This window comes from Sapajus apella, unplaced genomic scaffold (genome assembly GCF_009761245.1).
Source record: "Sapajus apella isolate SASKATOON/1434 unplaced genomic scaffold, GSC_monkey_1.0 scaffold193, whole genome shotgun sequence".
Classification (NCBI taxonomy): Eukaryota; Metazoa; Chordata; class Mammalia; order Primates; family Cebidae; genus Sapajus; species Sapajus apella.
The window spans coordinates 1,135,191-1,159,354 of record NW_022437133.1 but is presented as its reverse complement, the minus strand read 5'-3'; the positions used below and the strand labels follow the sequence as shown (position 1 = coordinate 1,159,354).

General features: G+C 52.4%; 1 protein-coding gene across 3 annotated transcripts in view; it reads right to left on the bottom strand.

Moving 5' to 3' along the window:
• Positions 1 to 13,580: 13,580 nt before the first annotated feature.
• The window catches only part of KCNIP3 (potassium voltage-gated channel interacting protein 3), a 96,518-nt gene continuing 85,934 nt past the window's right edge, over positions 13,581 to 24,164 (bottom strand). Inside the window, exons 5-9 of one of the 3 annotated variants that reach the window (XM_032269491.1) lie at positions 24,006 to 24,076; positions 17,849 to 17,956; positions 17,073 to 17,177; positions 16,288 to 16,350; positions 13,581 to 15,577 (exon numbers count right to left, since the gene is read on the bottom strand). In XM_032269491.1, coding sequence (XP_032125382.1) covers positions 15,530 to 15,577; positions 16,288 to 16,350; positions 17,073 to 17,177; positions 17,849 to 17,956; positions 24,006 to 24,076 — 395 coding nt within the window. In that variant the 3' untranslated portion in view covers positions 13,581 to 15,529. The other 2 variants (XM_032269492.1, XM_032269493.1) reach the window with 2 other exon arrangements.

Genomic DNA, 24,164 nt, shown 5'->3' with positions numbered 1-24,164 from the left:
GTTTCCCTATTGCAATAATCCCCTCCACACTCCCACAACAATCCTTTAGAATTAATTCCTTACAGAATCCAGATTTTTTTTTTGTTTTATAGTAGCTACCTGAGAAATGAAAAAATATGCAACGACTTACACATGAATGTTCACAGAAGGCTTTTTGTAAAATTTCTAAACTGGTAACTCAATTTTTCATTAACAGCTGAATGTGTGAACACTCTATATATATCCACATTAGGGAATACTACTCAGCGATAAAAAGGGACAAATTGTTGATGCAATATGGATATATAGCAAGATAGTTATTTGAAGTAAAAAGGGTAGATTAAAAATGAGTATATATGGGATTATTTCATTTGTACAGAGCATCCTTGGGGGATACCTTCAAAGACCCCTAGCGGATGCCTGAGACTGCAGACAGTGCCTAACCCTACATATGCCATGTCTTTTCCTATACATACCAGTGATCAAATTTAATTTAATTAAGATGAAGCTAATCTGGTGCCACATGGTTGCAGTCAATCAACAGAATATGTTTCTGTTCACATCTTCCACCCAGAAATCTAATGCCTTTTCCACCTTAACTAAGCTCTTCTCACACACTGTAGCCATAACTTTTGCAGTTTGAGGTGCGACAGCAAACCTGGCACAAATTTCTTTTTCCTTCTTCACAATTTCATGGGTAGAAGATTTGTTGTTTCCATAGATCTTAGCAACCTCATTATGTGATTTTTTTTTTCTTTTTTTAAGTCAAGAGTGCAAGAAGCAAGGAGAGCAAGACGTCATGGGGAAGCTGAACAGGAATGATCCCCATCCCAGATAGGATGGAGCAGGACAGTGCAGGATTTCATGAGGCTACACGGAAAAGCACATACTTTAAAACTTATGAATTGCTTATTTCTGCAATTTTCCATTTCATATTTTTGGGCCATGGATGACCTGAGCAACTGAAGTTTCAGAGAGCAAAATCATGGATAAGAAGGGACTACAGTACACTAGAAATGCAAATGAATGTGTAGTGACAGGAAACAGACCAGTGGTTGCTTAAAGTGGAGGTGTAGACACCTCCTTGGAGAAACTGCTTGTACCTAGGGCCAGAGATGGAGGAGAGCTGGACAACTCCAGGGTGGTAAAACAGAGATCATAAGACTGGCGGAATGGACTTTTTGTGGCTTATTATAAATTATTTAATTATAAATAAGACATAAGGCCATGCCAGGCAAAAGTCACATACCCCTACACTAAAAGAAAAATGTTCTAACTTGCCAGCTGCCAGCTGCTAATTGATGCCCCCAGACTCCATTCCACAAAGCATAACTATAGGTTTGATTGAACAAGAGACTGACTTCAGTAATTTTTTCCTGATTAAGACACCACTGACCATGGGCTGGTTCTGGCCAGTTTATAGAGTCTGCACACTGAGTGCCTTTGTGTTCTTTTTTTTTTTTTTTTTTTTTTAGACAGGGTCTGGCTCTGTTGCCCAGGCTGGAGTGTAGTGGCATGATGTTGGCTCACTGCAACCTCTGCCTGCTGAGCTCAAGCCATTCTCCCACCTCAGCTTCCCAAGTAACTGGGACCATGGGCAAGCATCACTACACCTGGCTAATGCTCTTTTACCTTTTTGTGGGAAGAGATGGCCAGGGGCAGGCCTGTGTTACTTATAGTTAAATGATTACAAGCTTGCTTTGCTTTTTATGCACTGAGATTTGTGCCACGGATCATATCCAAAATATGGTGCAGTAAAATAAAAGCAGAGATCAAGGGGTAACAGGAGGCCTATGGTAAACACCATCTGAGAGCGCCTGTAACCGCGGAACACTGCGGGACTTTAGACTTTCAGGCTCCAGGCTTGCATATGGAGACCTGATGCACCTCAGCCTCTCTGCTTTTTCCTCTGAAGTGCCTGCCTTTGGTTTCTGCTAAAGGCCACATTTCCTTGCCTGTGGGATGACCAGCCTGCAGGTAGCTACCCTTTCTAAGAGATAAAGCTCTCCTGGCTAAATTTCTATATTTTGTGACTTTTTCAGCTGGCAATGTGGAAGAATAACCAGAAAGGAAATACAAGCTTTTGATCCCTACCTTCTCCATGGCCACCCTTATGATGTGGGTTGGTTTTGCTATGAATTCTTTGTCACCGCCTCAGTGCACACCCAGGCAAGCAGGCAGCTTGCTCCTCTCTTTGCCTTTTCCTTGCTCTGGCTGGTGACTCACATGTTTAACAGAGAAAACAGAAGCTCTCACTTGGGGGGAATGCCCTCCATTTCCTACCCCCACTCCCTCAGGCCTTTCACACCTGCACCTGCCATGTGCCGGCCCCCCAGATGGGGAGAGTCCCCCTTCCCAGGCCTCAGGTCCTACGTAGGAGCCACTGAACCTTGGTTGCCTTACACTGAGAATTAATCCGTATTCCTCTTGAGCAGGTCTCTGCCTATTCAGCAGGTCCTTCCCCCTCTCTCTACCTTAAACAAAACCAAGAAAAAGTCTTCTTTGGCCCGTCAGGTCTCCATCTGCAAGCCTGGAGCCTGAAAGTCTGAAGTCCTGCTTGCCCCAGCTGACATCTCCCACCCCGTGCCTGAGTTCGCCAGTGTCCCTGATCGCCCAGCGGAGCTTCCTCAGACAAGCCTCTCACCCAACCCTGCTGTCTTAACTGTACTTATGATAATGTAAATACCTCTCACCCAATCCTGCCATTGTAACTGCATGTATACTGCTTGCCCCTACCCCCGACCACTGTAAGTGAACTTACTCTGCAACACCCCTGTCCCCCAAAAATCTACCCAAACCTATAAAACCAACTCCTATCCCACTGCCTTTTGCTAATGCCCTTTTCGGCCTTAGCCCACCTGCACCCAGGTGAATAAACAGCCATGTTGCTTACACAAAGCCTGTTTGAAAGGTTTCTTCATTCAAAGCGCATGTTTTTCAACATGGCCCCACTTCCCTCCAGCTGCCCTTCCCACATTGCTTGCCAACCTTCCTTGGAAAGTCTCCTACATGAGCTAATTCCCATATGAATCTTAGCTTGGATTTCCTTTTCTCCCATTCATTCCTCATTCTTCCTGATCTCATCTTTGCCCCAATCCTCCCAATGAAACAAGTCTTACTTAAGTCCTCAATGACTTCCATGGTGCTAAGACCAAAAGACACTTTACATCATTACCTCTCAGCACTTGTGGCCTCTCTGGGCCATTTCCCTGTGCTTTAAATACCATCTTCCTGTGGGCTTTTGCAGCAGAGGTGACTGGTTGCCCTCCAGTATTCTTTCTCCCTCTCTTCCTTAGCAGTATAACCCCATTTATGTGCTAGATACATGGCTGCCTAGAATAGAGAGACTCATTTCTCCATCATGCTTTGAGGCTACATGAGACCATGAGAGTAGTCTGGTTAGCAAGATTTAAATAGAAAAATTTGGGGGTTGAAGGAATTATTGAAACAGAACAAGCAGGCCCTTATTCTTCACTGTACTTATTTCTGCTGGCTGAAATGTGAATGTGATGTCTGGAGCACAAAGGGCCATCTCGGGCCTTGAGGTGACACGCTACCGGAGCTGGGAGCTGGATCCCTGAGAATTGTTGAGCTGCCAAACAAATGCCAAACAGTGCTCTGTTGGCCTTTTATGCAAGAGAGAGAAAACAAAATCCATGGTTTTTAAAAGCTACCATTATTCTGGATCCCCATTACTTGCAGCCAAACATAGTCTCCATTGATAGGTCTTCTGTCATATCACATTGTTTTGAATTTTCCTCCTCTATCTGGGTCATTTTTCAGACTCTCTCCTCCATCCAACCTATAAATGTTAGTGCCTCTCAAAGCACAGTATTTATGTCTCTTCTCATTCAATAGGATCCCTCAGGCCACATTTTTCATGCTTGATGGTTTAATTATCAACTACAGAAAGAAGACTCACGTGTATAACTTCATAAACTCAACTGTCTATCAGACACTTCCATTGTGATGTCTCAAAGGCCCACAAACTCAACATGAACTCATGATTTTTCCACATCAAATGTGGTCCTCTTCTGTATCTCAGAGGTTGTCATGGCATCCTCCAGCCATTCATCTGGGCAGCCCCCAAACCAGAATTCTGTCTTTGGCCTTTCCTCATCTTCACTCCCATTTGCTTCTTCTTATCTTGGCAACTTTACCTCCCCACATCGTCTGAACCAATAGACTTCCCACTATCCCAGGCCAAGACGCAAATTGATCCTGCCTGGCTGCACTCCCACTATGGCCTTGGTGTTGATTTACAAACATGTCCTCAAATTATTTGACATGCCTTCCATGTCCATAGCCTTTATTGTGGGTGGAACCTAGCAATTCGCTTCTGATGAGTAGAGTATGGGGGAAGGACCCTGCATTCCTTCCACTACCAGGCTGTCAGCCTGCTTGGCTGCTGCAACAAATACCATAGCCTGGGGGGCTTAAACAGCAGCCATTTGTCTCCTTATTTCTGGAGGCCAGGTGCCTGAGATCATGGTGTCGGTGGGCTGGGTTCTTCTGAGGCCTCCCTCCTTGGCTTGCAGAGGTGGCTGTCTCCCAGTTGCCTCTGCACATGGTTGTCCCTCTGTGCACATATGGCGCTTGTGTTTCTTTATGTGTCCTAGTCTCCTTTCCTTATAAAGATGCCAATCTGGTTGGGTAAGGGCCCACCATAGAGCCCTCATTTTAATTGAATTACCTCTTTAAAGGCCCTATCACCAAATCCAGTCACGTTCTGAGGTACTGGGTTAGGACTTCAACATGTGGATGAGGAGGGGCGCATGCAGTCCATCACAACTAGATTCTAATTGGTGACCCAGCTTCTTACTGGCCCTCAGGACAGTGCATCAGTCTGGGCCTGATCAGGAGAGAGAAATCACACAGGAACTGGAACAGACTGAGTTTAATACAAGGAAGTAGCAACTATGACATGGGATTGGAGCCATGAGGGATTGGCTGGTAAGAAGTAAAGAGAACTCTAAGGACTAAGGAAGGACCAGATACAAGGAGCAGCCAATTTGGGTGCAGTGGTTTACACCTGTAATAGCAGCCCTTTGGAGGCCAAGGCAGGAGGATCACTTGGGCCCAGGAGTTTGAGACCAGCCTGGGAAACATAATGAGACCCTGTCTCTACAAGAAAAAATTTAAAAACATAGCCAGTACCATGGGACCTGTGGTCCTAGCTACTCAGGAGGCTGAGTTGGGAGGATTGCTTGAGCTAGGGAGGTTGAGGCTGCAGTGAGCCGTGATCATGCCACTGTACTCCAGCCTGGGCAACAGAGGGAGACCCTGTCTCAAAAAAAAAAAAAAAAAAAGGCAGCCAAATTCCTAAGATCCAAGGAAGCACCAAGGAAGAAGCTCCCACCCCACAGACCATGAGATCCAGACCTTGCTAGAGACAGCAGAGAGGGTGCTGTAGTTTTGTGCTGGTGAAACTCTCTGAAATCTTGCATCCATTATAGCAACCATATTCCTCTTGGAACCAAATTTTACCCTTGGATATCAGAACCCATCACTGCAGCCACTGGATCAACCCTCTTGTTTTACCTGTTGATTCAGTGGCATAAGGAACCCAAAGTGACCAGGAAGCAGCCTTAACTTCTCTGTCTTCTGGTGGAGGCACTCTCCCTTTGAGTACTAATGTCTCCAGGCCAGCAAAGCTCAAAGTGGCCAGGATGGGAAACAAAACTACTGTGAGTGAGTTATTAAATGTACTAGTGAAAGAAGCACTCTCACTTCTTGTAGTCCATAGACAATCCTGGGCAGGGAAGTTGAAACCCTCTAGAATATAAGTCCTGTTGGGCAAAACCTCTGCCCCTTCCATGATGGAGGTGGTCCAGTGTAACCAACCTGCCACCAGGTGGCTAGCTAGTTTCCATGGGGAATGGTGCCATAGCAGGGACTTGACATTGGTCTCTGTTGTTGGCAGACTGAGTCTGAGCAGTGGTGTTAGCCAGGTCCACCTTGGGAAGGGGAAATCCATGTAGTTGAGACCACTCATAGACCCCATTCCTGCCACCATTCTTTCCACCATCTCTTACTCCAGACAGCCAAATATACTGCCCAAAGTTCTATACACTGGAGGACTTTCTTCACCACTGCCCTTCAGAGTCATCCCTAAGTGGGCTGCCATCTGCAGCTTGTCACTCTTGGGTGTCATCAGCAGATTGTACAGATCCATCCATAAGTCTTGCTTGAGTTTCTTCTTCTTCAGTAGATTGACCCTAAAGAACGTGCAGAAAGCCATAGGCAGACATTGAGGGAGAGGAAGCAATGCAACTGAACCTGATGTCAAGAGAACCTGAGCCACCTGCTCCTGCAGCTTAGCTGTCCCTTCTCCACTGCCTGAGCTCCGACTCTTATCTGCCACTTCCACTTGATGGCACATCCAGCTTATGACTAGGTGGGTCTGACAATACAGATTGTTTTGGGAAGCTCAGGCCACATGGTTGCCTGACAGCACATGGTTAGGTGTTCAGTCTTTACCAAAGCCCAACAGCAAAGCTAGAGGCTGTTTCTCAAAAGGAGAGTGATTGGCTCCAGGAGAGGGTATAGACTGGCTCCAAAATCCTAGCGGTCCAGCTGCGATGGTTCTCCTATTAGTGCCTTCCAGAGGCTCCGCAGCTCATGTGTATTGGCCATGAACACTCCAACCATCAAGTGACTCCCACCTCAGCTGCTGTCTAATTGCAACTGGCATGAGTGACTGTGGCAGGAATCACCTAGCAGCCCTGTCAAGCCCTGGCCCTGTGACATGTGAGAAACCTCAGTGGCTGTGTGGCAATAGCCAAACAGAGTAGCCTCCTCCCTGGTTCCTCTGCATACTTGGGTCCTCTCCAATCTGGTGTCCATGTTTCAGTCAGAGTGGGGTTTTCAAAACACCAATTTAATTTAATACACCTCAGCGGCTCCATGCTGCTGTCGGACTGAGGTCAACGCTTTTAGGGTGGCTCTGCCCTGTGGGCCTCTTCCATTTTCCCAACATTTGCCTCTGGGATCTGGTTGCAGCCCCTAGCAGTGTTGTCTCCCTCCCATCCCTTACCCTTTTCCCCGGCCCCCCTCCTCCTCATCCTGCAGGCTGGGCTCAAAGGCTGCTCCTTGGGGAGCCTCCAGATCATGCGCCTGGCCCAAAGCTCTCACTAAACCATTGGCTTCATCTTCCTGATCATGACATGCGTGTAAATGTATGCCTTTCATAGGATTTAATTTATTAATGTCTTGTCTCTGAAAAAGTATAGAGTCTACCTGAGAAGGCTTTGCAGGTATTCTTCTGTTCTATGCCTATTCCCTGGCACAGTGCTGGGTGCATAAGTTATTTTTTGTTCGTTTGTTTTTGTTTCAATGAATGAATGAATGAAGAAACAGCTGGATGGGAGATTGGGTGGGATAGATGGGATAGATGGTTGTCCCTGCCAACCAGTGTCTTGTTGCTTTTTCGACATCTGCAGGGGCAGCAGAATGGGGCCCTGGAGTGGGCAGGGAATGAGGTTAGGGTGGGGTGGGGGAGAAGAGGAGGAGACCAGGGATTCCTCCCCTCTGGGCCCTATTTGCTCTGCCCAGAACAAACTTCTACCTACTTGGAAAGTTTTCTACTAGGAAAGCTTGCCAACAAAGCAAGAAACTTGAGGATTTCAAAATCCTGGTTGGCTATCAGGAACTGACAGATGCCTGGCTCCTTAGGGCCTTATTTTTAGTTTCTGGATGTTTTGCTGTATTTGGTGATTTTTCAAAACTGGGAAAAAGTGCCGCCTGGCTTGATGTGCTATCTTTGTGGGTCAGGACACAGTCAGAAGAAAGTGAATGGAGCAGGGGTTGGGCTGGGGTGGGTGGCCAGGCCGAGGCCCCCTCCAGTGCAGGCAACCTGACAGCTGAGGTGTTTCTAAGCGATTTTGACCCTGGTATAACTTCACAGCTGGCCTCACCACCCCGAAGGCTCAAGGCCCTGTGCCTGGCCCCGCCCTGGAAGCCCTGCCTGGGCCTCCTGAGCACTATGCCATGGCCTCTCTCCCTGTGCTTCACTTCAGCAGCACTGGCTGAGCCCTGCCTCCATACTGGCTCGCATAAGAGAACAGTCCAGAGATTGGAAGGCGGTGGCTTCAGGTGCAGTTGCAGGGCTGACACCCTTCCAGGTTTTGTTTACTCTCCCTTCGGCCCTCAGTCAGGACTTCCCCTGCTGGCTTCCTTCCATGGCTCCTCACAGTGACAAAATGATGCAACAGCTCTGGGACTCACACCTTTGCAGCTTCAGAGATGTGGGAGGAGGGAGCATCTTTCCCAGCCTTCCCAGCAAAGGTCTCCCTGGGCTTTAATGACTGTAATCCGGTCATGTGCCCGCCCCTCCATCAATCACTATGACCTGAGGAAGGCAATGCACCCATTGGCTTAGGCCTGGCCTTGCTCTTCTCCCTTGGAGGTGAGGGCCAACTCCAAGGTTTCATGGATGGAGAGTGGAGGAGGGCTCCCCCAGTGAGACTGGGGGCTACTGCCAGGAGAAGAGAGAGGAGGCTGAGGAGCCAGAAGACTGGTGCTCAGTCAGGAGACCGGACACCTTCCTCCTTTCCCTCATGGTGCCCAAAGCCACGTGCGAGAGAGACGTTCCTGGGGGCTGTTTACCTCAGGCAGAGGGATGGGGCAGACATAGATCCTTCATCCCTGAAAGGTTTAATTATGTTCAAAGCTGGTAAGAGAGCTTAGCAGGGGGGTATCTGTGCACAGGCTGAAGAGTAAGAGGAAAGGCAGGAACGGCAGGACCTGGTGAGCTTGAGAGAAGTTGGGTTTCCTGTTTGAGGAACAGAGAGAACAAAGAGGTGTGCGGGGCTGGCAGGGAGGCCAGTGCTAAGACTGATGGCCCTCTGTGGCCGGGCAGCAGATGGGGGTGTGTGGGAGGCAATGGGGGTCCACTGAATACTGCCACCCCTGCTCAAAGACGGCTGCCCCCACTGCTGGCGTTGTGCAGGAGGAGGCTAACTCCCTTCCAGGGCCACACAGGACCTTCCTGACAGGCCCACACCTGGTACACAGCCCCTTTGTCAGGACCTTTCAGCTCTGGCCAAAGCCAAAAAACACCCGCGTGTTCCCTTTCTAGATCCCTGAGATGGTCCCTGTGAGTGGCGGGGGTGTGGGCGGAGTGGGGAGGGTTTCTTCCTGGTACCATCAGCTTGGCCTCACTCAGGCACGGAGTTACTCTTGGCCATGCTGGTTCTGTCACCGGCCCTCGGGCCCCCTTCCCTGTGCAGTGCAGGCCCCACCAACTCTTTTCCCAACCTCTGACCCTGCAAAGCTCACCTTGCAGGGAACAGGACTCTACACATTCCCTTGACAACCAGCTGGCTGGGACAAAGTCCAGGCCACTGCAGCTGGATGAACAGTGATTTCCTCTCCAGGAATGGCTGGCCTTTGGTAGGCCCCTAACCCAAGGGATTGAGGCCCAGGTGAGAGGACCAGAGGGCTAGGTTAGGGCCCAGTACTTGCTCTGGGCTGGCAGCAGTGCATCTGGACTTGGGGGCTTGTCTGGAACACAGAAGGTTGACAAGGGCAATAAACAGATCAAAGAGCCACCTTCGGAGGAGGGCAGAACTGGGTCGGAGAGGGCCTCTGCAGTAGGTGTCAAAGCCCTACTCATGCTAGACAACCCTGCCTGGAATGTGTCCGCCAGGGAATTCAAGGCTGGTGACCGGGATCAAAGGCTCCACAGCGATCTGAACACACAGCAGACACGTCCCGCACCAAGGAAGGCCGTGCTCACTCCTGTTCTGTTCACACTTCCAGGGGAAGTCCCAGCCCTCCACTGCATCCCCACAAGTGCAGTCCCCAGCCTGTGCCCCGAGGTGGCTTCCTGCATTGCCACTGTCACCATCAGGGCCTGTTCTCACTGCTTTCCGCTGTTCCCACAGACTTGAATTTCCTGACAGCAGGAACTGTGGCCTGTTCCCTGTGGACTCACAATGCAGCTGTGCCCGGGTGTGGAAGGTGTTTAATAAATGGGGAATGGCACCTGCCTTGCCTAGACTGGGAACAAACAACTTGGAAGGCATGGGGAGTGAAGGTCAAAATCCCACCGGAAGCAGATATGCAATGATTAGGGCTCAGGGAGGGCCGAGGAGCTTGGGAGGCAGCCGTGAACTTGAAGGACAGTTTTGGCTTCTTGAGGGTTTAGGGCCATGGGCCACAGGTTGAAGACAGCAGGGTCCCTAGAGAGTGCAAAGAGGTCTCCACCTCCCCAGGGCAGGGTGTGGTCGTGTCAAAGTCTGTGGGCCTCAGCTGTCTTCAGGCATCTCCTTCTGTGGGTTCCCGGAAGGCCGCTGCCTCCCACCTTCCGGACCTGACAGGGGCCTGTGAAGGGTGTGAGTGGGGCTCATAAGCTGTCTTTGGTCCAGTCCAGAAAGCCTAGAGTGGTCACCTGCAGGCTTCTTAGGAGCGCCAAGGGGAATTAGGCCGGGAACATGCAATGTGCCAGTCCCCAGCACCCAGTGCGCTCGGTGTGCTCGTTACTTGATACATTCAGTTTTGGAGGCAAACCATATGGAGAGCGAGGCAGATATAGGAACGTGTCTTTGGGGCTATGAAGGAAATGACAAGGGAACAGCTGCTCTTCCAAGGACCTTCCTCAGCGAAGGCCAGAATGAGCTAGAGGCCGCGGTGCGGCCCTGTTGCCCCCTGGTGGTCAGCGGGGGTCACAGCCCTCAGATGCGCACTCGGGTCTCCCAGGAAACCTCTTCTGCAGCTGAGAAGCCTGAGACCTAAATGCGGCCGGATGGCTTGGACTGCCTCTCTTCAGCCAGTCGGTCCCCTCCTCAGCCAGCTGGTCCCCACACTGGCCTTGGGGTTACCAGGAAAACTGAGGACCAGCACAGATTTGTTTCCAAGATGTGGAAACTCCTTCTGAAATATGTGTTCACTCTCTGATGACTTATGGGTACGAGTCATTTCCATAGAAAAGGGACAGATGCAGGCACACATCAATGGCTAGGAAGGAGGGACACCCATGTTTCTTAAAAGACGAGTAGACGTGCATGCAGAATCATCACACTAGCCCTAGCAGAGGAGTTTTGTTGTTGTTGTTGCTTATTTTACAGATAAGGGAGACCAAGCCTCAGCAAGTAAACTGACATGCTCAAGATGACACAGAAAGTTCCCGAATGGAAGCATTGCCTTGTGCCCTAGATGCCACAAGGCCTTAGAGACACGGCATGTGTCAAGCAGTCACTGGGGGTGTGGACTGGAGACAAGCTCTTCTCTGCCCTCAGGAAAGGGTGAGGGGGGCAGGAGGACTCCCCTGCCTTTGCCCCCTTCCCACCCAGGCTTCTGTGTTGATGCCTGAGTGGAAGCAGCACAGTGCTGGCTCCCAGGGCAGATTGGACCAGCCCCAACCCTGTCCCAGGGGCTGTCAATCCATGGGCCAGTGAGAGGCTTGGCAGGGGAAAGCCATGCCCAGCAGAAAGGGCTATCTTTAGTCCAGTCAACTCCTCTTGGGGCGGTGGGAGTGTGCCCTATGGAGAGAAGATGCCGCACATGACAGAGAAGCGAGGCAGAGGGTAGTCACGTTTCACAGAAGCAGTGCCGGGGCAGGGAATGGTCTGCTCCTCAATGCCAAGCCATGAGATGGTCCAACCCATTGCTGGAGCTGGATGTGGTATCTGAACATCCTGTGCTCATTTAAGCCTGCTTCTGTAATGCAAGCTCTCTCCTTGTGCTTGTTTGACAGATGAGGAAACTGAGGCACAGAGAGATTGTGTGACTTACCCAAGGTCACACAGCTGGTGAATGGTGAACTGGGGTTTGTGTTGTGGCAGGTGGGTGACTATGTCACAAGGGTGTGTGGGGAGCTCCTGTCTGTCCTGTGTGCTTGAGGCTACTGCAAGAAGCATGAAGGGCGTAGAGAGCAGTAAATATTGAGGGAATCTAAAGAAATGCAATGCTACTTGCAAAAATAGTAAAAAAAGAATCAGTATAATTTCTAAAAATAGCTAATGAGAAATTTCTAGCCCCACTGCTCTCCCAGACATTATCACCTCCTCATCAAGAGATGGAGACTAGTTCTCTTATGCTCAAAACTCAGTAGGACTTCATGTGACTCTTGATGAATAGAACATGGAAGAAGAGATGCAGCTTGACTTCTGAGGCTAGGTCATCAAAGGCAATACAGCTTGTTCCTGGTTCTCTCTTAGGAGACTTGCCCTTGGGAACCCAGCCGCCATATTGTAGGGAAGCCCAGGTCACATTGAGAGCACACACTTACATGTGACCTGGGCTTCCTTACATCCCCAACTGATATTTCGGCTTTCTGCCAGCAACACCAACTATCAAACATGTGGGTGAGTGAGCCTCACTTCTGCCAGGCATCACTTCTGGGAGAGCAGTGAGGCTAGAAATATCGCATTAGCTATTTTTGAAAATTATACTGATTTTTTTCTTTACTATTTTTTCAAGTGACATTGCATTTCTTAGGGTTCCCTCAATATTTACTGCTCTCTACACCCTTCATACTTCTTGCACCTTGGACCTTTTAGCTGGGAGATGACCTTGCTTCCACATGAAGTAAAGCCCTTGGAATTTTCTTTAGTGTCTATTGGTGGCAAAGTCTCTTTTATTTATTTATTTATTTATTGAGACAATGTCCACTCCACCCAGGCTGGAGTGCGGTGGCACCATCTCAGCTCACTGCAACCTCCGCCTCCCAGGTTCAAGTGATTCTTCTGCCTCAGCCTCCTGAGTAGCTGGGATTACAGGTGCCCACCACCATGCCCAGCTAATTTTTTTAGTAGAGACAGGGTTTCGCCATGTTGGGCAGGCTGGTCTTGAACTCCTGTCCTCAGGTGATCCACCTGCCTTAGCCTCCCAAAGTGCTGGGATTATAATCGTGAGCTACCGCACAGTGCTGAAAATATTTTGCATGGTGTAAAATTCCAGGTTGACAGTTAACTTTTCTCTCAACAAAATGGACATGCCATTCCTGTCTTTTCGAATCGTCACTGAGGAGAGCTGACCACCAGTCTATCTCTGGCTGTCTTTGTGACCTCTTTGTCTTTGGTGTTCTGCAGTTCACTGTAACACGTTTAGGTGACTTCTGTTTTATTCTGCTTGCTCAGGACATGTTTGGATTTCTCAAACTTGAATTGGTGAGTTGGAGAACTCCCTCTCCCCAGGCTCTCATTCTTGTCTCTTCCCCGCCATTGTCCTCACAGGGCTTATACTTTTGAAAATAAACACCAAGAGATGTGTTCAGGCAAATCCTGCTTTCTTCTGCCCTGTGACCCTCCCTCTCCAGCCAAGGGGACACGCAGAATGACTTCCTGGAACTGGGAAAGAAAAATTATCTGGGGGTGAAAATTACATGGTGCCTCAAGAAGTCCTCCTGCCCTGTGGGGTCTGTGTGGAGGCTCCAGGGCTGGCGCTTCTCGTGAGGGCCCCAAAGGGCCACCATGCACATCTCTTCCTCATTGGCCTCAGTGAGGTCACACTATGAGCTTGAGAATTGGAGGGGCATTCTCTGCCCCAGGGCCAGCTGTCGTTACCAGCACAGCACCGGGCAGGATCCACAGCTAATGGCAACAGAGTGGGAAGGGCTGAGCTGAAGTTTAGAGCCGGGACAAAGCCAAAAGGAATCGTTTCCTTTGTCAAGTTTATTTTATTAAAATATACAGGACTGAATACTAGTGGATGCTGAGAACAGGAACCACCCTCCCAGGCCATGGCCAAGGGAGACGCTTCTGCCATGCAGACATGCGGCTGGTCTGTGTCCCAGTGTGGGAAGCTCCTCCTGGTTGGGCCGCACAGCCAGTCTGGCTCCAGACTGGCAGGAGTGTGGTGGTGGCACTCTCCTGAGGCCTTGGCCCTAGAAGCTGGGAGGGCTGGGCAAGGGGTGAGGGGAGGGAGGAGATCCCTGAGCCAGGGAAAGCTCATGCCCTCCTGGAGGCAGAGGCTCCCAGTGGGCCTGGAGCCTGGCGTCAGTGCAGCTCCATGGGCGAGGCCAGGCTGTGCGTGAATGCCGAGGGGCTCCCACAGCCTCCACCATACCACCTTTCCTCTGAGGGTCTGCTCACTCTGGGGCTAGCCTCCTGGGGCACCTGGGGCCAGGCCTGAGTGGAGCTGGGATGGCTGCCGATGGAATGTATTATGTGGGAATGTTCCTGGAGGGGCCGTGCCACCTGGGACCAGGTTCCTTCTCCTCGAGGCCCCAGCAGGAGGGAGCAGGAGGGCTTCTGCTGATCCCCCAGCTGCAGGCTCCTCAGCCGTTACCACTGGCTCCAGCTTTGGGCTGGCATCCTCCGTCCCCAGATGGAGGGGACAGCCAAGCAGAGTCCCGAAACTTTGTGCTTTTGAATGTTGCTCGGCCAGGCTGGGCTAAGGCTGGGCTTTGGGGCCCCAGTGCTGTCAGGCACAGGGCAGACCCCCCCATGCGTCCTCCCTAGGGCCACTGTATTGAGGCTACTGGGCCCAAGCCTCAGCCAGCAAGAGGGCCTGACTCTGAGAAGCAGTGTGCTTGGCTCCCACTGGGGCTTTGCCTGAGCTGTTAAGGGTGCTTGTGCTTTTTGTGCAAGGCTGGGGCAAGCCTGGGCAGAGGGACGGTGACACTGCTTCAGGAGTGGGGCTCAGCCAAGCCGCTGGGCCATGGGAGGGGTGCTGCAGGAAGAGGAGGGAGGTGCCCCTTTCCAGGCCCCTCTGAGCTCTGCCCTGGGCTCCCTGGCAGCCAGTTCCTGAACCACGTGCCTCCTCCCGGGACCTAAGAGGACCTTGGAGGGAACAGTTTGTGCTGGAGGGTGTGTACATCCCCACCCACCACATTCCCATTGAACCAGGACTGGGGCAAGGAGAGGCTCATCCCACCCTGTGGAGTGGGCAGAGTGCCCTCAGATTCTCCACTAAGACCCAGTCCCTAAGCTTCAAACTCCTGCCTTCCTGCAACGGAGAGAGAATGGGGCCCAGTGGCCCCTCACCACCCAAGCTTGCCCCAGAGTGGGTAGCCTGCCCCCAGGGAAGCATTTTCAGAAAGCTGCAGGCTCAGCCTCCATCACCCCCGTCTCTCCTGCCCCTCAGCTGGCCCTCCAGGGTCCTGAGGCTTTCTAGAAGCGTAGGTTGTAGGCAGGGAGTGGCTGTGGGGAGGAGGCTGGGGGGCCCGGAGCTGGCCCACTGTGTGGCAAGAAAGCAGAGTGGAGAATGGGGCGAGGTGGGCTCACACTGGAGAAGGGGCCCTCCCTTGCAGGGGTGCTTGAGTCCCTTCCTGGTGACATCCAGTGGCTGGTGACCTGCACACCTGCTCTGTCAGCCACTCACCAAGAGGCAGCCTCGGCTCGCTGGTCTGGGGAGGGCTGGCCGGGGCTCCTGGACTTGGACTCCAGGAAGGGCTCCAGACTTAGCCCCTCCCTGACCTCTGTCCCCCTCTGCCAGCCCAGATGAATGGCTGTGTGTGTGTGTGTGTGTGTGTGTGTGTGTGTGTAGTAATCTGTTCACTTTTTGCAAATCTATTTTTTAAAAGTTTCTCAGAGGCTGCTCCTGGCAGGATGGAGGTTTCTTGGGGGTGGAGGTGGCCATGGCCATGCACCCATCCTGACACGTCCTAGATGACATTCTCAAACAGCTGCATGGAGCTCATGATGTTCTCATCCTGTGTGGAGAGAGGAAGGGAGGCCAGTCAGGTGCTGGGTGGGGTCCAAATACCACCCCGCTGAGCAGATTCCTGCCAGGGACTGAGTCTGGCAACTTGTCTGTCTGTCTGTCTGTCTCTCTGTCTGTCTCAATGAGAGAAGGGGAGCTGGGGGCAGGGAGGTGAAGTAGCTGGTCCCCAGCCGGTGATGCACAGCCTGTCTTCAATGCCACGCCTGACTGTAAGCCCATCTGGTACAAGCTGATGAAGGGACGCTGGCTGGCCCCAGCGGAGGAAGGGGCTAATCAGAGCTGCTTTGAGAATGGGGCAGTGGAGGTGCCAGAGGCCCAGTGTCTTGTCCCCAAGATGCTCTCTGGAGGGGCCAGCAGCAACAGTGTGGAGGCTCTGGTGACTCCCTGCAGTGATTCTCTCCCTCTGGCTGGCCCCTTGTCTGCCCCTGACTTGAGGCTCTCCAGGGTGGGGCTGAGGGAGGGTATGGAGGTGTAGGGGGATGCTGTGGGCTGCAGGGGTGGGTGAGGAGGAGGATGAACTCAGACAAAAGGGCGAGTGGAGCTTGGGGTTGCCCAGGAGGTGGTGAGGGGCCAAGGATAGCTGCCATGTCCTGGGCTGGCAGGGGCGGGACTGGGATGGGGGAAGGGGTGGACAGTGCCTACCACCCACCTCCGAACAGAGCTGCAGTGAACTGTGGCCCGGCCTCCTGTGCTGCCTACCTTCTGACAGGTCTCCAGGAATTCTTCAATGGTCACCACCCCATCCTTGTTCCGGTCCATTTTCTGCAAGCCAAACCATGCCCAAGGTGAATCTGTGCCCCAACAGAGATTGCCCTGCCCCTGGCCTGAGGACACAGCAGTCACGGGTAGGTGGGTGGGCTCCCTCCACTCCAACTTGTCCCCTCTGCCTACTCTGTCCCTACTCTGTATCCAGGCCACATAAGGCACCCTCCATAGCCACCTCCCACCCCACTGCTGAGGCTCCAAGCATCTCCCCACTGCCCCCCAGGCCACTTCCATGAGCCTACCTGGGCTTGAGTTTCCCAGAATTTGTCCCCATGTTCATCTGACCCCTCACCTCCCTGACAGGCAGCCAGGGCAGAGGGAGCAACAGAGTCACAGGATGGCCTATGTCTAGTGGCCCCAGCAAGTGGGAGGCAAAGCCTGCAGTCTCTGCAGCCCCCATGCATACAGGTGAAGGCCCCAACCCGCTCCTGTCCCAGAGTGGCTCCCTGGAGGAGCCACACAGCTCTCAGGAGGAACAGAGCTCCAGCCTGGGGTCAGCTGCCTTGGGATCCCCAGATTAGGTCCACAGGGCAGAGCGGTGGTGTGAGTCCCTTCTCAGGGGTTCTGACAACCAGCCAGATTGGAGGGGCAAGTTTAACCTACTTGTGGGGAGTGGGGGCGCTCGGAGCGTCAAGCCACTTCCCCAAGGTGGCCCCAAGAGTGAGAGCTGCTTCCTCTGCCGGGCTCCCCTCCCTGGGCAGGGGCTGGTGGTTGCTCACCTGGAAGAACCTTTCCACATGCTCTGCTGGCGCATCCTCCCGCAGAATGGGGTAGGTGTGTCGGCCCATCATGTCATAGATGGACTTCATGATGGCCAGCATCTCCTGGAGGGGGAGGCTAGCGTGAGCCTGCTGCAAGGCTGGGGTGGCTGCGAGGGCCCAAAGGGCAGCATCCAAGGGTGCAGGGTACCTCTAGGGCAGTGACGAGTGAGTGCGAGGGGCTGGATGAGCTCAGTAGAGGAGGCTGCTCGCTTCCAGGGTACCCAGAACAAGCTTCTGACTGTAGGGGAAGCTCATCTCCCAGAAGAGTGGGGGATGGGTTGTTATGTGCATATCTCCAAATGGTGACACTGCAGCAGAAAAAGTGCTTGGACCAAACAAAACCTGTCTGAGGGCCCTTGTGGGAGGGCTCCCGTCTCCACCTCTACATTAAGGGACTAAACTGCCCCCTTCACTTGGTGGGGGCCAAGGCCAGGACCTCTGGCTTCTCCACTTGAGTCTCCCCCAGGCCTTCTGCGTAAGACAGGATGACGGAGAACACTTGCTGAGCTGGAATGAGCTGTGCTGTGCAGGGCACGAGCCCACACTCCACACCTGGGTGTCCAGGGCCTAGAGCCCGGGAAAGGAGGACAGCCCGCTGGCTGCTGTCCCCAGGGCCAGTCTCTGGATGGAGATGGGGAGAAGACAGGTGGGCAGCAGGAACGGGGAGAAAGAGCGGCGGGGGTGGAGAAACAGGAGGGGAGGAGGGCACAGCCCCGCCCCCAGCCCCCCACTACCTCTTTGGTGATGTAGCCATCCTTGTTAATGTCGTAGAGATTAAAGGCCCACTTGAGCTTCTCGTGGACTGTGCCCCGAAGCAGGATGGAGAGGCCAACCACAAAGTCCTATGGGGGAAAGGGAGGGCGGGGCGTGACAATCCAACGCCCAGGTTCTAGTTCCAGTTGCTGTGTGGCTTCCACTGAAATTCACACCTCCACGGGTGCACAGCCTCCCTAATAGGCCGATGGCATCCATTCAGGTTAGCACAGGGCGAGTGTGTGCCCGTGTGTGAGCACATGCATGGTTGTGCACCTGTGTGAATGTGTGAACCAGTGTGAGTGCACATGCAAGTATCTGGGTGAGTGTGGCAGGAGTGGCATGGTAGCTGACATTTTTATGTGATGTCAAATAAAGTTATTTAAATATATATGGTGTTCTAGACCCATTTAATGCAGTGCTGCCACCAGAGAAGCCTGGGGGTGCTCTTTTAATAAAGGAGGTGCTCTACTTTTAGTCTGACAAACATCTGCATGGCAAAGGTGTTTGAAAACTTCCAGCTTAAAAAGCTAGAGGAATGATGCTTAGCTTTTTATTTTTTGGGTTTTCTTTTTAGAGACAGAGCCTCAGACTGTCACCAGGCTAGAATGCAGTGGCATGATTACAGCTCAATGCAGTCCCAAACTCCCAGGCTCAAGTGATCCTCCCACCTCAGCCTCCTGAGTAGCTGGGACCACTTGTAGTAGTCCATGCCTGGCTAATTTATTTCATACTTATAGAGATGGGGTCTCACTATGTTGTCCAGGCTGGTCTCCAACTCCTGGCCTCAAGTCATCCTCCTGCCTCGGCCTTCCAAAGTGCTGGGATTACAGGGGTAATCCCAGGGCCATCTTGCCCAACCCTGGTGCTCAACTCTTGAGTCATGACATGCTGTGTGTGGCCATCACCTCTGGCAAGTGACACTTTATTATTAATGCGAATGATTGTTCAAATGGTTTCCTGTGACAACAGCAGTTGGCAGAAAGCCAGTCTTTCCCCCACTTCTTGGAAGGTTTAAAGGTGAAGCCCTCTCCGCACCCTGGGGTCCTCCCAGGCTACTCTGAAAGAAGGGGGTCAGAAAAGGGCTGTCCCAGCAAAATGGGATAGAGGTCAGTCAAACTGCGAGAGACAGGACCATGCACCAAAGCCTGAGGCCCCTCAAGTGTTAGATTTTGGGGATTGGAGGAAGTCTGTACCATGAGAGAGAGAGAGGCAGAGAGAAACAGATGAAAGTGATTTGGAAGAACAAAAACTATTAGGTTGAGAGATTATAAATCTTGCATCACTAAAATAATAGGATGTCGTAAAAAAGGAGCAACTGGAAAAAAGAAAGAGCTCTTAGAAATTAAAAATAAGAAAGCAAAATGACAGATTTAGAAGAAAGGTTGGGAGAGCAAATGGAATCTTCCATGAAGTGGAATGAGAAGACAAACAGCTGGAATATAGGGGAGAAAAGAGGATAATGAGAGGTGCCCTCCAGAGGGCCAAAGGTGGACATAGGCGGTTTGGGAAGTACGGGAGGAAAGCGGGTCAGAGCAATCAGGAAAGATATCCCAGAAAGGAAGTGAAGATTTTCCGGTGTCTACCAGGGCTTGGCACAATGCACGAAAACAGCATGTAGTTTAGCTGCAGGCACAGATCATGGTGAAATTTCAGCAAATTGGGTACAAAGAGAGGATCGTATAAACTTTCAGAGAGAAAAGCAAAGCCAAACAGAAAAAGCAAAATCGGGTCCCATTCATGGGTGAGAGTCAGCAGGGGAACCTGCTGTGCAGCAGCACCTGGGACAGGAGGCCCAGGCAACAATGCCACCCCCGCTCTGAAGGAGAACAGCTTCCCCTGGGAGTGTGGGTCCCTACGACAGTTCAAGCAAGAGTAAGAACAGAATAAAGACACTCCCAGGTGCTCAAAGGCTCCAAAGTTACAGCCCACATCCTCTTTTATAGGAAGCGGCTGGGTGGTGAGCCCCTGAACACACAGAGAGTAAAGCAAGGGAGAGGAAGATCAGGGATCCCAGAACCAGGAGGCCCCGCCCAGCAGAGATGGGAGGAGGCCCCAGAGGGCACCAGGCCCCAGTGAGGATGGAGCTGTGGCAGGTTGTGGGGACCTCCTCAGGCAGATGCCCGGCAGAGGGTTCAGATGACTGGAGAAGGGCCTGGGTTAAATGAATAATGAGGTCACAGAACGCCAGGCAAACGCATCATCAGAACCAATGTCAACTGTAGGCAAAGGAAAGGAAGACATCATCGCAGTGGACAGCAAGCTCAGTGAGGGCTCCAGTTCACACATCAGGGTAAACCAAGGCCTTATCCAACCTGAAGTCTAGAGTCTGTTGGAAAGCTGGGCTCACTGCAGTCCCAAACTCCTCGGCTCAAGCGATCCACCCACCTCAGCTTCCTAGGGGATGGGTGGGGGCTGGGGGATGGGAAAGGTGTGTGTCTGAGGGAGTCCCAAATTCTCACAGCAGGGCGTTGAAAAGTGAAAGGAGCCTCCTGGGGACATGAAAACAAGCACTGGCACCTGCCTACAGCAAACAAGGTGGTCACCTGCTGGTTTCCCACGTGCACCCTGAGAATCTGTTGGACTCCAGTCATGCGTGTGCAAAACTGAAGACAAGGAAAAAAAATTTTTGTGAGACACAATCCCACTCTGTCACCCAGGCTGGAGTGCAGTGGTACATTCTCAGCTCACTGCACCCTCTGCAAGTGATTATCTTGCCTCAGCCTCCTGAGCAGCTGGGGGTACAGGGGCTTGCCACCACGCCTGGCTAATTTTTTTGTATTTCTAGTAGAGACAGGGTTTCACCATGTTGGCCAGGCCAGTCTGAAACTCCTGACCTCAGGTGATCTGCCCGCCTCAGTCTCCCAAAGTGCTGGGATTACAGGCACCCAGCCAATGAAAATATTTTAAAGGAGAAACACCCAGGTGTTGTGGCTCACACATGCAATTCCAGCATTTTGGGAGGCTGAGACAGCAGGATGGCTTGAGGCCAGAATTTCAAGACTACCCTGGACAACATAGTGAGACGCTGCATCTACAACGATTAAAATAAAAAAAATTAGCCAGGCATGGTGGCATGTGCCTGCAGTCCCAGCTACTCGGGAGGCTGAGGTGGGAGGATCACTTGAGTCCAGGAGGCCAAAGCTGCAGTGAGCTATGATGGTGCCAGTGTACTCCAGCCTGTCTAAAAATAAATCAAAAAATTAAAAATTAAAAAACAAAGGAGAAATATTGTTACATTTCTATTACGGCCAAGTTTAGGGAGTAATAACCACTGAAGCTTGGGCATGGTTTACACCCTAGTGAAGATTTTAAGTTATCCCTGAAGCCCTGGGTCAGACAGGCCTTCCTAGTGGGCGGCAAAAGCATGGAGCACAGTGTTCTCCTGTGGACCCTGGGCAGGCACCACTGTCTTCCACCTTGTCTTCAGCTGGCATGGCCTGTCAGGTGGTCTGTCGGTCTGCAGCGGAGAAGCTGCAGAGCCTGCTGCTAGCAACTGGGGAATGTCCCCATCCAGTGTCCCTTAGCTTCTCTCAGTGTGTTGGGTACGGTAGTGACAGTATTAGGAGATGGTAAGAATGTCCTGTTGGGCCACTGGCTAGTCTCCATTCATAAAGGTAACACACAGATGACCCCAAGTCCAGCCAGCCCGTGTCTGAGTGCACACTGGTTCTAAATTCTTTGGCCACCCACAGTGCAACCATGGCAAGTTGTAACTCCATGCTCTGAATGCCAAAGTGTAGGAATCCTGTCACATCCACAGCCTCTGCTCTACAGCTGTTCCCATGGCAGGGCCTAGGCAGGGTGAGGTCTCCAGCAGGGACACAGCACACTTCCAGGCGAAGGTGCATCAGGGCGCACAGGAGGGCCGCCTGGCAGAGCCCGGAGCAGGTGCTTAGCGAGGGGCTGGGAGGCGCATGTGGTTGCCAAGCTCGCAGGCCTGCCCTCATGCTGCCCTGGATGCTGCTTGGCCAATGGCACATGGAGCAGTTTGCTGCCAGGGGAGGTAAGAGAAGCGGCCACACCTCCAGATGTACCTATGCCTGGATGCTACTTCCAAGCTGGGCCTGACTTGATCCTGGGCACTGGAGAGGCCCCGAAGGTCTATGGAATCGTTCTAGAAGCTTTACACATCTCTGGCAAGCTAGATGAGTTGCATGAGCAAGGCCCTGGTGGCCAGAGTGTTCAGCAAATCTGTGTGTGGCGCTGCTCGCAAGGGGCTCCCTGCCTCTGGCAAATCCCAGAAGGTCTGCGGGGATGGGAGCAGGAGCCATTCAGAGGTGGGATATGAGACGGCATCACCTGCTTGGCTCTACTGAGGTCTGCATGTTTTCCAATTTGGTCTTTTTGGGTATGCTTTTTGGTGAGGAGAGGGAGGGTATATTATCTTTTACCAAATACACAAACTGTAACTAACATGCATCTTGTCTCTAAGAATATACAGAAAGGGACAGGACCATTGCAGACAGTGTCACGTCGGCTTGCCTTGCATCATAGGCGTATGTGGGAGGCTAAGGCCTGGCAGTGAGGATGGCTGGTGGGTGTCCTCCAGACCAGATTCGGTGCCTCCACTCCTGGCAGGATCCTTTGTAACCACTGGGATCCCAGCTGCGGGGCTCCCAAGATGGGGCCATGGGGGCTTGCGCCCTCCTCCTTCCCAGAGCAGAACACTTTGAAATCAAGAAGTTCCTCCAGGTAAATGTACCTGTGTGAAGCCAGAGGACTTCGCTTCATGTGCAGAGAGGCCACAGAAGGTTCGGAAGATGCCAGGGATGAGCGACCTTCTGAGAAGGTGCCCAGGAGAGGGGACGCAGCTCAGCCACTGACAGACCCAGCCCAAAGGGCTGCTACCTCCCTCCTTAAAGGGCCACAAGGCTGTCCCTCGGGAGAGTGAGGGAGATGGCCACAAGAGGGGAGGGGCGACTGCGAGCCTCCTGAGCACCGGCCATGCCCATATGCAGGGGCCCTGCTAAGCCTCTGAGTCTTCTCATTCCAGAACAAGGAAAACCACTCCTGGCTGCCTGCTCCCTTACATGGATTCCTAATGACGCTTTACTGCCTGAAGTCTCAGGCGCCTCTTAAAGGGCACCCCAGGAGGGAGGTGCAGGTAAAGGACCATGAGTCCTCCCTAGGCTCCTCTGAGCTGACTGGGTGTTTTCTGTGTGCTGTGGGGTTGGTATTTCAGGTATTGCTGAAAACAAGATTTGAAAACACTGTCTGCTTCTACATGCAGAGCCCCAAGTGTGGCTCAGAGTGGAGGGGTCCTGTGGTCACAGGGCAGGCAGGGAGTGTCAGTGTGCCCGGCGGGCCTGTGGCATAAAAATAACGCTCGCAGGTTTATCGACGAGTTATTATTACCCGCTGTGGCCGGGGCCTTCTGGCCCCATGTGCTTCTCTGTGCTTTCCTGTTAGCTGCCCTTGGCCTGGAAGCTGAGCTGTTGGTGTATCGATCAGGCCGGCTCTCAGCAAGGTTTTCCTCCCCAAGGTGGTTTCAGCTTTTCGCCTACAGCTATTTTTAGAGTCTTGCGTTCCACAGATGGGGCCTCTCTCCAATGATCCCATGCGGCGGGGCTGGGGAGGATCCCAGGCCAGGCCCCCACAGGGAAGCTGTCTGGGTAGGGGACACGCTTCTCCTTCCACTGGAGGGTAACATTAGGCTTTACTCTCAGTGCCCAGCTGGGATGAGCCCTGGAGGCTACTCAGGCTGGGATGTTTTCTAGATATTTCTGGCCTATTTTTCTGGGTAACAAGGAGTAAATTCTGAAGCTGGAGGTCTCACATCCCACTATCAGCAAACTAGGCCTCTGAGTTAAGCCCTGAACCCTTTGAAAATGCAAATCCCTGATTGGTCGCCACCACCCCTGTGTGCCTCGGGGGCTCCCTTGGTCAGGCAGAGCTGGATAAAAACTCTTGAATGGAAGAAAAGGCTGAGAATGCAGTGCTGGCCCAGCAAAGTCAAACACCCCAGACCTCACCAGCCCAGGGCCAGCCACATCCACTCGGTCCCAGGGTGACACACCAGATCTTTTCCAACCAGGACCATGGCTCTCTCGACAGCCCTGAGAGTGATGCCAGGGCTGGGATTCACCCCTGCAGCCACCGGAGCAGGACATGTGGGAGGAATCCTCGAGGACCTACCTCAAAGTGGATGGCCCCGTTCCCATCGGTGTCGAAGGCGTTGAAGAGGAAGTGTGCATAGGTGGTGGCATCTGGGGAGGGCAAGAAGAGGCTGGGGTGCGTCGGGGCTGCCTGGTGGTTAATCCCACACCCCAGGCAACCCCAGCTGGGGGTGCTGTG